This window comes from Chiloscyllium plagiosum, chromosome 33 (assembly GCF_004010195.1).
Source record: "Chiloscyllium plagiosum isolate BGI_BamShark_2017 chromosome 33, ASM401019v2, whole genome shotgun sequence".
NCBI lineage: Eukaryota > Metazoa > Chordata > Chondrichthyes > Orectolobiformes > Hemiscylliidae > Chiloscyllium > Chiloscyllium plagiosum.
The window spans coordinates 9536645-9554383 of NC_057742.1; the positions used below are offsets into that span (position 1 = coordinate 9536645).

At 43.4% G+C, this 17739-nt stretch overlaps 1 protein-coding gene across 1 annotated transcript in view; it reads left to right on the forward strand.

The window, feature by feature from the left end:
* Positions 1-17739, forward strand: part of tbx21 (T-box transcription factor 21) — a 39940-nt gene that overhangs the window by 20096 nt on the left and 2105 nt on the right. Inside the window, exons 2-5 of the mRNA XM_043674874.1 lie at positions 1459-1613; positions 12970-13091; positions 13889-14047; positions 15839-15900. Of these exons, the coding sequence (XP_043530809.1) occupies positions 1459-1613; positions 12970-13091; positions 13889-14047; positions 15839-15900 (498 nt within the window). The remainder of the gene's footprint in view (positions 1-1458; positions 1614-12969; positions 13092-13888; positions 14048-15838; positions 15901-17739) is intronic.

Sequence of the window (17739 nt, forward strand, 5' to 3'; positions counted from 1 at the left end):
CCTATCCATGCCCCTCATAATTTTGTAAACCTCTATAAGGTCACCCCTCAGCCTCTGACGCTCCAGGGAAAACAGCCCCAGCCTGTTCAGCCTCTCCCTGTAGCTGAAATCCTCCAACCTGGCAACATCCTTGTAAATCTTTTCTGAACCCTTTCAAGTTTCACAACATCTTTCCAATGGAAGGAGACCAGAATTACACATAATATTCCAACAGTGGCCTAACCAATGTTCTGTACAGCCGCAACATGACCTCCCAACTCCTATACTCAATACACTGACCAATAAAAGAAAGTATACCAAACACCTTCTTCACTATCCTATCTACCTGCGCATCCACTTTCAAGGAGCGATGAATTTGCACTCCATGGTCTCTTTGTTCAGCAACACTCCCTAGGACCTTATCATTAAGTGTATACGTTCCGCTAAAATTTGCTTTCCCAAAATGCAGTACCTCGCATTTATCTGAATTAAACTCCATCTGCCAATTCTCTGCCCATTGGCCCATCTGCTCAAGATCCTGTTGTAATCTGAGGTAACCCTCTTCGCTGTCCACTACACCTCCAATTTTGGTGTCTTCTGCATACTTACTGATTGTACCTCTTATGCTCACATCCAAATCATTTATGTAAATGACAAAAAGTAGAGGGCCCAGCACGATCCTTGTGGCACTCAATTCCAACATAACCTCCCTGCTCTCATAATCTCTGCCATGGTTGATAAAGGCAAGTGTCCTACTTGCCTTCTTAACTTCCCTATTAACCTGTCCTGCCACTTTCAAGGATCTGTGGACAAGCACCCCAACATCCCTCTGTTCCTCTTATGTAGATCTGTCAAATTTTAATTTAAACTGGGATAATTATGGGAATGCTTATTATATTGGTTGTGTGATATAAATGTTAATTGTTATCATTTTATCCAAGGACAGTTCCTAATTTTCCAGCTAATTTTTGATAGAATTCCTTTCCTTATCGGGCTATTTCAGTTTCATATTAAATTATTGGTTGTAGCATTTTTGGAAAAACACAGCTTGACTTTCTTAATATTTTCCTGCATCAATGAAATGATTTCGGTAACCCTAGAACATCCAGAAGTGTTTTAAGAAAAACAGTATGGCCATTACTGTAATGTTTGGAAATGTGGCAGTCATTCTACACACAGCCAGATCCATAAATATATAAATATATGTACATGACAAACTAGGAAATTACAATGATATGGGTGGAGGGGCTTTCTTTGGTCAGGAGATCAAACTGTTAGGGGGTTTCTGATTAACAATTGTGTCCATCTCTAGTAATGATAATCACAGTGACAAATATAAAGTTAAAACTAAAGACTATTCCTTCAACAATGTGATTCTAGACTGAGTGGCAGAAAGAGCATTATTTTGTCAAGCAGTTCATTTTTATTCTCTTTTAAATCAGCAGAATGTTGACCTTTCTTGTTCCCCTCTTTTTCCAGGCGGATGTTTCCTTTCCTGAGTTTTAACATCACGGGGCTGGATCCTTCTGCTCATTATAATATTTATGTGGATGTTGTCCTGGCAGATCAGCATCATTGGAGGTACCAGGGAGGAAAATGGGTACAGTGTGGCAAAGCAGAAGGCAACATGCAAGGTTAGTGTGCCAGAGGCTACAGGCATGAACATCTGTGGGCACTTTACCAGAATAGTCTGCGCTGCGCTTTAAACCCTTTCATATGGAAAGGGTATACTGTACACGTGGTCCAAAACACGTAATTTCTTGGCGGTATGGTTCACATTTTGTGCTGGAAATTAATCTGAGGAGGTAGCATAAAATGGAGTGCATCAGATCAGCTAGTCATTATGTGTAGCCATTTAGTTCCAGTGCAGTCAATGACACTAAATATTAGGCACTGTATATAACAGGCAGCTAATCGGATATCACCCATTTTCGGGTACTGCCCATGATAATTTCTAGATAACAGACTTTATAGAAGACAGCTGCCACTAGACCTTGTGCACAGACACAGATACATATATAATTCTGTAGCCTCACTCTTGGTGGAAACGGTTTTGCTTCAGTGGTTTCACTTAACATTCTGTAAGATATATGCTGCAGGATAAAACAAGCTCATGCCACCACACTTTAATGTTAAGACCAAGGGGTAATATTAAATATTAAATGTTATCAGATACTTGGGGCATATGATAATATAACACTGCATCACTGAACACTGGCCAACATTTAGCAATACAATTGAGAAGCTTGCTTGTTCCAAACAGTTTTGAAAATTAAACTATATCCCATTACTATAGTCATTTACTGAAGATGCGAAGGTTTACGTTTGCCCCCATTGGCAGTGGATGGGTTTTTTTTTGTTCGAAACTGAATGCTCTAAATTGTTCTGAGAATATGAAAGCCACAGCAAAATTCTTCAAACTGCTGGAGAGTCAAAATAATTATTCACCCAAGGACTGCATGCTGTTCAGTTAGGAGAGGTATTAGAAATCTAGGTAACTCCCATTGGAATATTGCTGCAAAAAGAGATTTGTTGCTAAACATGATTTGGAGGTGCCGGTATTGGACTGGGGTGGACAAAGTTAAAAATTACACAACACCAGGTTATAGTCCAACAAGTTTATTTAGAAGCACTAGCTTTCAGAGCCCTGCTCCTTCACCACCTGATGAAAGAGCAGCACTCTGAAAGCTAGTGCTTCCAAATTAACCTGTTGGACGATAACCTGGTGTTGCCTGATTTTTAACTATGTTGCTAAAGGTTTCCATCTTACGCTCAACGATAAACCTTTAAATCAGAGATTGTTGCAATAGATTTGAAATCTGGTATTCTTGCATTTGGGCTGAAATGGGCAAGTCAGAAAGGTTTGGCAGCATATCTCTCTTCCTAGTGACATTGAAGTTCTTGACCACCAAGTGACTGTAGAGGATCTAAGGGAAGAAAGTTTCAATGGTTAGGGCCTCAATGGCTGAGATCTTGGCCATCATTATTGGAGGGGAGGGAGATGTGGACACGTAAGAGGCTTCTGCAGGGTTTGAACTCCAAATCATTATCAAGCCATTCTTGGGCTTGTCATTGATGACTTCCACAATCAAATAGCCAATACGTAATCAGTCCTAGGTTCAATCCAAGGACAGGCATCTGATCAAATCCCTGGAGAAGGGGCAGAAAGCTATCCCCCTTTATACTAAGGACAAGGAGAAAATCATTTCAAGGGAACTGTAAATGAAATCCACCGTGGAATAAATATTCCCATTGCAGTTTCTGTCCTCACTGCATTATTCTCCGAAGGAGTCAGAAACGCAAGAAAACCCCCTCAACAAAGTACATCCACATCATCAGGACTGACCTGTCTTTGGTAAATGCATAGATCTATATTCCACATTTCATGTTATTGCATTCTCATGATATCCCCTGTCTGGTATATCAATCTTTCTGGTACAACTTTCCTTGTCAGATTAAAAATGAATTCATGCCAAGCACATCAATAATTTGGAGTTCTCCCAGGCAGCACAATATCCATTGACATCAGTTAGAATGCACAGCTTGCTGTACCAGGGCAAGGAGCAAGTGCTCATGGCACTTTGAGCCTTCAGAGCACAGATCGACCACTGGGATACATTCGTTCACAGAAGTGGGCATCGATGGCTAGGCCTGTATTCATTGACCATCCCTGACTGCCCTGGAGAAGGTGGTGGTGAGATACATTCTTGAATCACTGCAGTCCTTGAGATGTTGGGAACTTTAGGAAGTAAATGCTGAATTTTGACCCAGCAACTGTGAAGGAATAGTAATATAGTTCCAGGTCAGGTGATATATGGCTTGAAGGAAACTGGCATGTAATTGCATTATCCTGCCCTCTGACACCCTCACCCTTCCAGTGCTCACAGCTTTGAAGGTGTTGTCAAAGGAGTCATAGTGAATTACTGTGGTCGATCTTATATATGGTACACATCGCTATCACTGTGTGACTGCAGTGAAGTGGGTGACTGTAGACGTTGGTAAATAGGGTGCTTACCAGGCTTCTTTGTCGTGGATGATGTCAACTTTCCTGAGTTTTACTGGGGCTGCATCCATCCAGGCAAATGGAGACTATTCAATCACACTCCTGACCTGTGCCTTCTAGATGCTGAGACGATCACTGAGGAAACAGGAGATGAGTTCCTCGCTGCAGAATTCCTAGCTTCTGACCTATTCTTGTATGACTAATCCAGCTCAGTTGCTAGTCAGTGGTGTTCCCAGGATGTTGATAGTGGGGAATTCAATTATGGTAATATCTCTGAATGCCAAGGGGCAATGGTTAGATTCTTGTTCACTGGAGATGGTCATCACCTGGAAGATGTTGTTCTCAACAGCCACTCAGATATGCCCAATCGGAATAGGATTTTTACTGGAGTGGTCAGGAATCTTAGCTGTTTCATGGCTAAGAGGTGCCTAACCCATGACCAATCAGAAGCTGAATATCATTTCCTGATAGGAATGGGAGGTAGAAAGTATGTGTATTTAAATAACCTCAGGACCTTGCTACAGCAAATAAAGTGGTTTTGAAATATGGTCACTATTGTCATGTAGGAAATATAGCAGCCAATTTTCACACAGCAAGCGCTCATAGACTGTAATGTGAGAATAGGTGGGTGATCTCAGTGATGTTGATTGAGGGATAGTTATTAGCCAGGCCATCAGGGATAACTCTCCTTTGAACCAGCCTCATGGGTTCTTTCAGGTCCTGCTGTGAAAACCTGATTAAACATTTCAGCCAAAAGGCAATAACTCTGACAGTGCAGTGCTCCCTCAGATATTACCCTGCAGTGTCAAGCTAGACTTTTGAGTTTAAGACAATCCTGTTTGACAAGGAGCGTTATGAAAAAGCATCAAAGGTAACAGTTGCTGACCCTGAATACACACCCCAGTGAGGATAGAATGTGGGAGGTGAAATGAGGTGAATGTGGGAGTTAACAGAAGGAAGGCTGCTTCCCGCTCTCCCTACTCCTGCCTCACTTCTGATGGTTGTGTGGGTGATTTACTGGTGGCAGTTAACAGTTATGAGCAAAAAATAAAGTCACGGTGATTTGGTGATGGAGAAAAGCTGTTTAGTCATGTGAAAGAACACTTCTGGATATAAAAAAGAAAACAACTGACTTCATCTCATTGTCTTGGCCCCTAAATTACGAATAACCTTAACTAATTTTAAAAAAAAACTGTCAAGCTCCATTTTGAATTGACCCCCCAAGTCTTTTCTGGTGTGTTTGAGCATTTGGATGGTGAGAATTCTGGTTTTCTATCCCCATTAAAGTAAAGAAGTGTTTTCAGACATTACCTGTAAACAGCTCAACTTTATTACAATTACTTGTAAAGGAGATACTAGTCTAGTCATTCTCTAGATTATAACTCTGAGATTAAAATAAGGGTTTATATAACATCAAAGCTCCCAGTGATTCTTTTTCTTTCTACAATCTATATTATAAAGAGTAGTTAAACAATCGAGGGTGACCTGAATTACTGTATATGTTCTGTATTACATAGTTTCTGAATGTGACAAACTAGGAGGGGTGCAGTTATACTATAATTTCTGTGTCAGCACAAAACAGTTTGGGCATCAAAATAGCAGCATCTTTCTGAAGTTAACATCAGAGCTATTTTGGGTGGCACAATTCCAGCCTTTGACCACTGTGGCATGACACTGTTGGCACTGCCATCGTCAACAGCTCACCAACATAAACCGAGAGATAACAAAATCCAATCTTGTATCATTGTATCATCCTTTCAATTCAATATAAAGGGACAGTGGAACAAAAGCAAAATTTTGCGAATGCTGGAGATTTAAAATAAAAACAGTGTCAGAGAAACTCAACAGATCTGGCAGCATCTGTGGAGAGAGGAATACTAATGTCTCTTCTTCAGAACTGAAGGTGGGCAAGGATTGTCTGTTGAATGATTGACATAGTGACCTTCAGAGAGTCTTCTCTGGACATCAAAGGTGCTTGATTGAAATTGTCAGTCACTCTGCAGGTTGTAATGCAATGGGTTAGTGAAATAACGAGGTAAAAACAATGACTAGATTAGATTAGATTAGATTAGATTACTTACAGTGTGGAAACAGGCCCTTCGGCCCAACAAGTCCACACCGACCCGCCAAAGCGCAACCCACCCATACCCCTACATTTACCCCTTACCTAACACTACAGGCAATTTAGCATGGCCAATTCACCTGACCTGCACATCTTTGGACTGTGGGAGGAAACCGGAGCACCCGGAGGAAACCCACGCAGACACGGGGAGAACGTGCAAACTCCACACAGTCAGTCGCCTGAGGCGGGAATTGAACCCGGGTCTCTGGCGCTGTGAGGCAGCAGTGCTAACCACTGTGCCACCGTGCCGACTGCAAATGCTGGAAACCAGATTCTGGATCAGTGGTGCTGGAAGAGCACAGCAATTCAGGCAGCATCCGACGAGCAGCAAAATCGATGTTTCGGGCAAAAGCCCTTCAAAATAACTACACAGGGGCCAGTATCCAGTAAATGTGTCACCATTTATTTACATATGCAAAGGACAAGGGCTCTGACCAACCAGCTCAGATGAAGGGCTCTGGCCTGAAACGTTGATTCTCCTGCTTCTTGGATGCTGCCTGACCTGCTGTGCCTTTCCAGCAACACACTCTCAACTCTGATCTCCAAATCTGCAGACCTCACTTTCTCCCAGCTCAGAGCCAGTCCCAAGAATAAGGAGACTCTCTGAATCTCTTGTTTATATATTTTCTCTTTTTTCTAAACTGAGGAGACAATCTCCTGTTATATATATGTTTTTTTCTTCCTTCTCCTATTTTCCCCCACACTACTGCCTAACAGCAGTAGAGGTCTTCTTTATTTTTTTTTTCTTTCTTTTTCTTTTTTTTTGGAGGGAGAAATGATGCACTCCACTCCCTGCGGCGCCCACACTCCTGTTTATATATTTTTTTTTCTTCCCGGGTGACCAGTGACAAACACTGCCCTTCACATCAAAGGGCAAGCACACCTGTGTGTTGTTTTTTTTTAAACCCCCACACTACCACCTAAGTGCGGTAGTGCTTATTTTATAGGTCTTCTTTATATTACCCCCACACTACCACCTAAGTGCGGTAGTGCTTATTTTATCCCCAGCACCCATGGTGTATGTGTACAGGTGTGAGACACAGTGGAAGACACAAAGTGAGGTCTTCTTTATATTGATCAGCCAGGGGTTCCCTGATTGGCCCAGGTTAACAACCTAATCAAGGATCTCATAGTCAATGAGGTCCACTTGGCCCTCATTCCAATCAGGAGAAAGCTATGCCATGCTCCCATGAGGAGGTTGAACAGTTCATCAACTTCACTAACACCTTTCACCCTGACCTCAAATTTACCTGGACTATCTCAGACACCTCCCTCCCTTTCCTGGACCTCTCCATCTCCATCTATGGCAACCGACTAACCACGGACATCTATAATAAGCCCACTGACTCCCACAGCTATCTAGATTACACCTCCTCCCACCCTACTTACTGTAAAACCACCATCCATTATTCCCAATTCCTCCGCCTCCACCGCAACTGTTCCCAGGATGACCAAGTCCACCTTAGAAAATCCCAGATGACCTCCTTCTTCCAAGATCGTAGTTTCCTTTTCCACGTGGTTGACGATAATCTCCAACATCTCCTACACTTTCTGTACCTCCGCCCTTGGACCCCGCCCCTCCCAACACAACAAGGGCAGAACCCTCCCCCCTACCCCACTCTCGGTCCTCACCTTCCATCCTATCAACTTCCTTATACATCGCATCATCCTCTGCCACTTCTGCCACCTACAAACGAACCCCACCACCAGAGACATATTTCCCTCCCCACTCCTATCAGTGTTCTGGAGAGACCATTCCTTCTGCAATTCCCTCATCAGATTCATGACCCTCACCAGCACACATCTCATTCCCGGCACCTTCCCCTGCCACCGCAGGAAGTGCAAAACCTGCATCCACACCTCCCCGCAGGCCGCCCGGAGGAAGAACACCACATATTCTGCCTTGGGACCCTGCAACCACAAGGGATCAATGTGGATTTCACCAGTTTCCTCATTTCTCCTCTCCCCACATTATCCCAGTCCCAAGCCTCCAACTCAGCACCGTCCTCTTGACCTGTTCATCACCTTTCCCATCTGTCTGCTCCACACCCTCTTCGACCTACCACCTTCTCCCCCACCTTCATCTACCTATCGCATTCACAGCTACCTTGACCCCCAACCCCCGACCCCACCCACCTCCCATTTATCTCTCAGCTTCCCCGGCCCACAAGCCTCATTCCTGATTAAGGGCTTATGCCTGAAATGTCGATTCTCCTGCTCCTCGGATGCTGCCTGACTTGCTGTGCTTTTCCACCAACACACCCTCGACTCATTCGAATCACTAAACCAGGCAACAGACAATCATCGCCTAGCATCAGGGACTGTAGCAGATAGACTGACAATGTTACCAAGCGGACTGCAGATTGATCATTTCACAGCATGGAAGCAAGCCATTTACTCTTAATGTACTCATTTTCCAAAAGAGGTTTCCAATGAATTTCATTTACCTTTCCCCAGATTCTTCGAATATTTTACCACTTCCCTTTCCACATCCTACAGATTCTATTTGCATTTCTTGTTTCTGTTCTGAACAACTTGCTGATTTCTCCCACTGATCATTGGTGGTGATAGTCAATTCTCGCTCAGTGAAAACAGCGTAACTGGATTCACCATTTATCAAAACTCATTGTTATTTTGAATCACTCTCAGATTCCTTCCTTCGTTCTGGTGAAGCAGCTCCAGGTTTTCCTCATAATCAAAGCCTCCCAATCACTGGTACCATTTTAATGATTTTCTTTTTCTACACCATCCATGATGTTGGCAAGGCTCCAAAATGTAGGAGGCCCAAGAAGAAATTAGAGAAATAGTGAAGGTAGACCTTTGTTGAGAATGTGGTTCTGGAAAAGCAAAGCGGGTCAGGCAGCATCCGAGGAGCAGAAGAATCGACGTTTCGGTCAAAAGCCCTTCATCAGGACTGAGTGATAATGGGCTTATGCTTGAAACATCGATTCTCCTGCTCCTCGGATGCTGCCTGACCAGCGTTGCTTTTCCAGCACTGCACTCTTGACTCTGATCTCCAGAATCTGCAGTCCTCACTTTCTCCTAAAAGGTAGATCTTTGCAGGGTACTGGGGAAAGAATGGGAGAGAAGGACTAATTGAAAATCACTGTCAAAGAGCTGGAACAGATTTGATAGGTGGACTGAGTTGCCATTTTCTGTGCCATGCTGTTCTGTGGTTTTATTAAAAACGGGACTCTTGGAAGGATTTATGCAAGTTTTTAATCATCTTTGATTGTGCACTTTGTTTCTCTTACTTGTAAAACCTTGGATCAGATTGGTGTTTCTAGTTCTTTCATTTTTAAAGAAAAATCCAATTGAATAGCTCTGCCATAGCCTCACCCTAGCTATCAACACATATAGGCCTCCCTATTCATTGTCACAGTCTGGCATAGAGATTGACTGCTGGCAACAGTAGTGTCATAAAAAGCAGCTTAAGATCACATTGCCTCATCTTAATTACTTGCTAATGGCGACATTAACAGCTAGAGTTTAAGGCACCCATTCATCTGTACATTCACAAGGGAGTAGAACATATTAGCTATTGTTTGAGTGAGTAGATGCATCATAGCTTGATTTACAACTGTTAAGCCATTAAGCAAATTAACAGCAATAATAACTCTGGAGAATTGAGCCTGATGATCTACTCAGATAGTTGGGTGATTTGCTGCTTTTGAATGTGTAAGGCTTGTCCAATTCCTAAACTGAAAGGTGCCCCACCAAAACTCATTACGTTTCCAAAATCAGTTTTAAGATACACTAAGGAGGCTAGTATTGCAGAATCACACTGGTTCACGTAAGACAAATTGTCCAGCAGCAATGAAATGGTCATACTTCACATACAAGTAGAATTCCAAACTCCATGCCCAGAAAATTCAAAAGAAAACAAACCCATAGATCAGGAATATTACATTTTCAGGACCTCAGGAGTTGGAATGTTAGAGCTTATGGGGCTGTTTACTGCCTGGGGTTGGGAGACTTTCTTCCTAACACACAGACACTTGTTAATGTTGTTCCAATAGAGGATAGAATAAGCCAGTCTGTTAAAAAGCAAATAAATGGATCCACCCCAATTTATTGCCTAATAACTGGGGTTCTCTGTTCCCTCAGACATTTAGACAGGCAATTTCTATGAATCATGAATTTTCCGACAGTGATCCGCTGTTTCGGCAACCATTGCACTGTAATATTTTCCAGCCAAACCTTTATTTTATATTAAGCTAGTATTACAGCAGCTGTTTCCTTGCACATTATGCACCAGATTCCTAATGCCTTCATCAGCTGACATTCCTGTGATTTAACACCTTCAGTATTCACACTGACCTGACGTGTAGTCTCCAGATGCCAATGCTTGAGGAAACTTAATTATCAGGGAAATGCACTAAACCTCTCTTGTTTCTTCCAGTCAGAAATGGCATGCCCTTTGGATGGGCATTTCTATCCTTAAGCTAGGGGTGCTGGAGAAAATTATTGCATTTCTGATTTTCACTAAGATACAATACATACCAGGGAAAGGCAATCAGCAACTTCCTGTCGGCATGGGCCCTCTTTCTAATGTTGAGGTGGAGGTGTCGGTGTTGGTGTGGGGTGGGCAAGGTCAGAAGTCACATGACACCAGGTTATAGTTCAACAGGTTTATTTGAAATTATACCTGATGTAGGAGTAGCCTAAGGGGCAACCTTTTCACACAGAGGGTTGTGGGTGTAAGAAATGAGCACAGGGCGGCATGATGGCTCAGTGGTTAGCACTGCTGCCTCACAGTGCTGCCTCACAGTTCAATTCCATCCTCAGGTGACTGTCTGTGTGGAGTTTGCGCATTCTCCTCCTGTCTGTTTCCTCTGGGTGCTCCAGTTTCCTCCCACAATCCAAAGATGTGCAGGTTAGATGGATTAGCCGTGCTAAATTGCCCGTAGTGTGCAGGGATGTGTAGGTTAGGTGCATTCGTCAGGGCTAAATATAGGATAGGAGAATGGGTCTGGGTGGGTTACTTTTCGAAGGGTCAGTGTGGACTTGTTGGGCTGCAGGACCTGGTTCCACACTGTAGGGATTCTATAAAAAAAGGAAGTGGTGAACGCTGGTACAATTACAACATTTAAAAGGCACCCGGACGGGTACATAAATAGGAAAGGTTTAGAGGGATATGGGCCAAATGCTGGCAAATGAAACTAGATTAATTTAGAATATTTGGTCAGCATGGACGAGTTGGACTAAAAGGTCTATTTCCATACTGTTTGACTCTATGATGCTAACCTGGTGTCATGTGACTTCTGATTACTTTCTGATGAGCCTTGGATACTAATTAAATCATTAGGGGAGGTTCCATTTGTGACAACGTCCATTTCCTGAATAGAAAGGATCAGAACATCAATTAGAATTAGAATTGAAATTAGAATCCCTACTGTGTGGAAACAGGCCCTTCGGCCCAACAAGTCCACACTGAACGTCCGAAGAGTATTCCACCCAGACCCATTCCCCTACATTTACCCCTGCCTAATGCACCTAACCTACACATCCCTGAACATTATGGGCAAGTTAGCACAGCCAATTCACCTAACTTGCACATCTTTCGATTAAGTTAATAAATTCCCTAAGTCAGAGACATGCTAAGTGATCTCCCTGCCATCCCTCTTTTCTGAGGCAACCTTGCATATGAGGGTGGGTGACCGGCCAGTGCCTGGGTGGGTTCCTATTTGGAGGCACTAGAGGGGAACCTTAGATGAGATCTCAACCATTCTATTTGTGCTGTTGGAGGCCATTGGTGTGTGAAGCACCATTTGTTTATTTCCTGGCACAGTGAGTCTTTTAAGCAAAAATAAATGCAGGGATTGTTTTAGTGAGTGTTCTCTCTTGGGCTGCACATCCAGCAGAAGCAGATGTCAAGCTGTCGGCTTCAGTTAAGTAGGTAGCACGTTTGTCTCCGAGTTAGAAGCTAAATGGGTTCAAGTCCCACGTGCAGGCATTAAATCTGAGCCAACACTCCTCCAATGTGGTTTTAAGGGAACGGTGCACTGTCAGAAGTGCTGTCACTCAGAGAGAGACTTATGAATTGATGTCCCCCTTTGCCCTTTCTGCTGGGTACAAAAGGTCCGGTGATGTTATTTGAAGAAGGGCAGAGCAGTTTTGCCTGGTGTCAGTGCTTCCAACCAACATCACTTGGAACAGAATAGCAACCTGATGTAGCCATTCTCATTTTGCTGTTTGTGCACAAAGTGGCTGCTGCATTTTTATTATAGTACAACAGCAACCACACATCACATAATAGGTTTATTATCTTTATTTTGCGGAATTTACTAAACTGATTTTGACTGCTTGTAAACAGCAATGTTGCCTCCTGATGGTTGGGTGACCATCCGTCAGCTGCAGTGAACAGACAAGTTAGCTGGGGGTTTCTAATCCTAGAGAGCAGAATGTCTCTGTTAAAAAAAGTACTTCAGGCTTGTAGTCAGCAGTGTGAAACCCAGACAGCAGGAGCCAGTCCTGGTCTTAGCAAGGTATAAAGTAACACATCCTAAAGGTCAATAGACCACTTTTACGTTGCTTCTCTGGGAAACCCAAGTTCAGCTTTGCATTAATCAACGCCTCATTTACACGTGCCTTAATCAAATAACCAGTAAAATTGCAATAATGCACTACAAATATTTATCACCAGATGCATTAATCCATCCTTACTGCAAGTAGGTGCCTGTTAACTTTTTAACATATGCTAAATCCTCTTTCTTAGAAACACTAGTGACTCATTTAAAATTCAGATAAATGCAGCATGCAGTCCTGTCATGAGTCATTCCTTCCTCATGAAGTCAGTTCAAAAATGTCCTTGCATCTGCTTAAAGGCTGATTTGATGATATGGGCACAATTGTTCCATTGCAGGCAATCGGACATACATCCACCCAGACTCGCCAAACACAGGGGCACACTGGATGCGCCAAGAAATTTCCTTTGGGAAGCTCAAATTGACCAACAATAAAGGAGCATCTAACAATGTCACTCAGGTAAGAAAATCCATTCCGAAAATTAATTGCATTTTCTTTAAGGTGGGGTCTGTGTAGATTCAGCTCCACGTTCTTCCACTTCAACCACACATCCCCAACTGGAATTGCTCTGACTCGAATTTCTGGATTCAGCTCCCACTGGGCCTCTGGAAGACCGTTCGTAGGAGTTTTGGATTCAAAAGTGCGTGTTTTTCACCAGCCTGATGGGCTGAAGGGTCTAAACTCAATGGCTATTTCCAGGGTCATGATCTTTAATTCCTACTTCACTAGCTCCTGACTTCAGATATTTCTGCCCCCATTTCTCTTTGGCTGTGCCGAGATTTGGGGATAGATATTCAGCCAACACTGGAGGTCTGAGAGGATCTTTGACAGATACGGGGGAAGGGAATATTCCCTGACAGCTTGTAAGAAAGGTTTTCTTTAAAAACGGAGCTAAAGGCTCACAGAGAGAAATTACGCCAAGTAGCACCTTTTTTTCCCTTCTCCTTCAATGCCCCCACTCTATCCCCCTTCCTGAAATGTATCTGTGAATTAGCTCAGTGGTCAAAATTTATCAGGCCACCCACCACTTGGTACTGTCCTCCAATAAGGGCAGAGGTCAAATTTTGTTTGGCTATCAGGTGACAAGAGAATGGCTTTGCCAATGTGTCATTTTCAGGCATGGCTCCCTAGGTGCTAGGTTTCACTCTAGTGAGGATCAGCTGGAGTTCGCCGCATTTATTTGGGCTTTCTGTCTTCCCAGGAGTGTCCTGCTCCCATCCCCCAGCCCATCACTGCCTCCTACCTTTCTGTTGCAGATGATTGTGTTGCAGTCCCTACACAAGTACCAGCCACGGCTTCACATTGTGGAAGTGAAGGAGGACGGCACTGAAGACCCATACCTCACGACGAAAATGCAAGCTTTCACATTCCCCGAAACACAATTCATCGCTGTTACCGCTTACCAGAATGCTGATGTGAGTTGACCTTGGTAAAAGTTTCAAGCCCATTGTTTATTTTTGTTAGCCAGGCTGTCTGAGGAGGGTTAGAAGGGCTAGAGAGTGGAATGTAACCTTATATCCCTAATGGCAACCGGAATAATATGTTAGGATAAAAACAAAACGCTGTGCTCATTAAAAAGCTGTTGGAGAAACTCGGCAGATCTGACAGTATCTCTGGTGAGAGGAGCACAGTGAACATTTTTGAGTCCAATATGACTTCTTTGGAACCAAAAAAGCACAAAATGGACTCAAAATGTTAACTCTGGGTGGAATGTTTCCAGCATGTGAATGACTTGGGCCTTGCTGAGAAAGTTGGTAAATAGGGTGATATCAGCAGAAAGGGGATTCACTATTCATGAGCAAAATGTTCAATTCCCCAACCCGGAGGAGAATGAATAATGAGTAGCCGATTTGGATTTATTAACGTCTCATTATTAATTAATTGCACCTCATTTAATCACAGTTTTCCATTGTCCTACTTACTGAATAGAAGTTACATGGTCCCTCGGTCTAGGGGACTGACTCTGTGCTGGCTGGGCCACAGTCAGTGTGTCAGAAAAGCCCTGGCTGACTAATATAACCAGGAGATTTAAAATCTCCTTAGTTTAGGGGACTGACTCTGTAAAAAAAGATTTTAAAAAAATTAATGGTGACAGCTCCCTCAGTGAAAGTCAGAGCGGTTATCTGGTGTCTCCAGTTCACCACAAGCTCCTCTGGGCCTCCACCTTGGACAGCAATTGCCAACATCTCAGGGCACACTCCACGGGCAATGACCATATCCATCCCTCATCCATGGAGGTTGGCACTGGACATGCACCAGCCTCATCACAGCCTCATGGCCTATCTCTGACCCAATACAGTTCTCCAGTGCTGTACCTTGGAGTACATCATGACCCTGGAGTGTTAGTGCCAGCACATTTTGTGTACAGGCTCCAGAAGCCAATTTGTGGACTGGATCTGGCTGCCTCTCAGGTCCCTGATTGCTGTTTTTGTGCTCACTCACTTTGCGATTAGTTGGATACTCACAGCCTTGCCTTGCCTTCTCACTCTTTGCTGTCCCACCCAGAGCTGAAAGGCACACACCTTGCTTCTGTCTTGCCTTCTCTCTTAGTGTAGACCCAATGCCGGGCAGCCTATCCTGGCTGCCAGCAGTGATCTGTCAAGCGGGAGGGGGGGTTGGTGGATATGACACTGTACGGCAACATGCTTTATCAGCCTTACACCTACACCGTGTGTCAATTGCGTAGACACCAAACACATCATTCATGCCTCTGCTAAATGGCAATGTCTCGCAGTCTAAGGAGAGTAATCCTCAGTAAACTCAAGGCAAACACTGTTCAGTGTGGAGGTCCCAACACACTAAAGCAAGGACAGCCTTCAATATGAGTCCAGAGGATTGTGTACGGCCGGTCAGACACTTGGAGTGGTTAGACTCAGGGGTACCTCTTCTTCAGAGACCAGAATATGAAGAGTCATATCGGACTTGAAATGTTAACTCTGTTTCTCTCTCTACAAATGCTGCCAGATCAACTGAGTTTCTCCAGTGTGTTACATCACTGAGTGGTACTTTGTCATCGTGAACTCCAGCATGGTTCAGGCCAGATTGGGCGTGAAAGGATCAAAGAGATGTTGCAACCAAAACTATTTTCCATTAAACAGAAAACTGATGCGTTCAGCAACATAATCACCAATGAAGCTGCAGCAATGTTTGGAAGTGTAAGGGGAAAGATATCTGTCTGTAACTGTTATGGAATATTTCTTTTCCAGATCACACAACTTAAAATAGACCACAATCCTTTTGCTAAAGGCTTCCGAGACAATTTTGACTCGTAAGTATACTTATTGTATCATATCTTCACAGGCTCAATTATTTTTCGAGGTTATACTGAGCAGAATTGAAGGGAGCGTTTTTAACCTCTGCCAGAAACAGGGACGATGGACACTTAAAATTGCACTGGTTACTGGTCCACCCTGCAGAAAATAGGCAGTAAAATTTCCCAATCCTGATTGGATGGAGCAGGCAGTAACTTGGCTTGTCCTTTCTCATGCACGCGTTCAAGGTCCAGAGGTGTGTAGCAGCAATTATGAGCAGGTTGATTAGGAAATATTGATTGATTCAGGGTCACAACGAACACTGGACAAGCTGAGCCACATTGCGTTTCCAGTTTAGCCAAACCCAGTGGATAAGAAATCTTCCCCCCAATACAACTCTAACATCTGCACCCTCAACCACTCCAGGTCCTTCAAGGCTTCCCAGCCCAGCCTCGCCTGTCCCAACCAACATAAGTAGCTCATCAACCATACCCTTTCCATATCCCAACTTCCCCACTGGGTATCACATTCCCCTGGTTTTCTAGTGGCATTGAGAAGTAATGCTGCACCGTCCTGCTTTACTGGAAGTCCTGCTGAGTCCAGACTCCTGCTTAAGTCTCCCTCACATCCTGCCCGTTCTGAATGCATCTCGAATTAAAATCCAAGGGACATCTCAGCTCATTGAGATTGACAACAGCCTTGGATTAATTTGCAAGATGTGTGCAAAGTCACTGCAGGAGGTTAAAAGCTAAGCTAACAAACTTACCGATGCAAAGCTCCCTGCAGAACAGCTCATTCACAGAGGAATCATCTTGTTGGATGGAAAGGAAGAAGTTGCGTTCCTAGTAATTGGCCTGGTCTTCTGAGGACCTGAATGAGTGGCATGAGGGAAATCAGCATCAACTCCATTTCACTTTTCCATTGTTGGGCTTGCCATTTAGAAACCAAAACCCATTGCAATCAAACAATAATGTTTCCTTCCCAAAGTAGGACATTCTACAACTTTTCTCAGGAAATTCCTACGTATGCTATAGAATTTAGTAGAATTCTTTCACCATTTATTTGAAAAGAACTAACATTGTATTTTCAGAAAGTCATGCCTAATCATCCAATTACCTAATCATTCATTTAGTGGACAGAGTGCACACAGTTATGCTTCAAGACCTTTGATCAGTGCTATAAGAAGTAGTAAGGATGTAGTAACTCTGATGGGAGTGCACTATAAATTCAGGAGAATGATATCTTGACTGAGTTAAAGAAGTTGAGAAGGAAAGGTTACGAAAACTAATGTCTTCCCTACTTTACAGAAGGTTAACAATTGACTTGATCTGAAGTTTTCAGGATAGTAAGAGAATTAGATAGACGAGCTAAAGAGAAATTGTTTATGCTCTTTGGGGAGCCTATAACAAGAGTTGTAATCTAAACGTTGGAGCTAGATCTTTGAGGAGTAAAATAAGGAAAATGACCTTTCAAACAAATGGTGATAGACTTTCGGAACACTCTGCTAAATGAATAGTTTACACTCGATCAATCATTAACTCTAAGATCAATAGATTTTTGTTATTCAAAGATATTGAGGGGTACAACGCAAAGGTGGGGACATTGAGTTGTGTTGTAGTTCAGCCATAGAGTCATAATTCATAGAGATGTACAGCATGGAAACAGACCCTTCGGTCCAACCTGTCCATGTTGACCAGATATCCCAACCCAATCTAGTCCCACCTGCCAGCACCCGGCCCATATCCCTCCAAACCCTCCCTATTCATATACCCATCCAAATGCCTCTTAAATGTTGCAATTGTACAAGCCTCCACCACTTCCTCTGGCAGCTCATTCCATACATGTACCACCCTCTG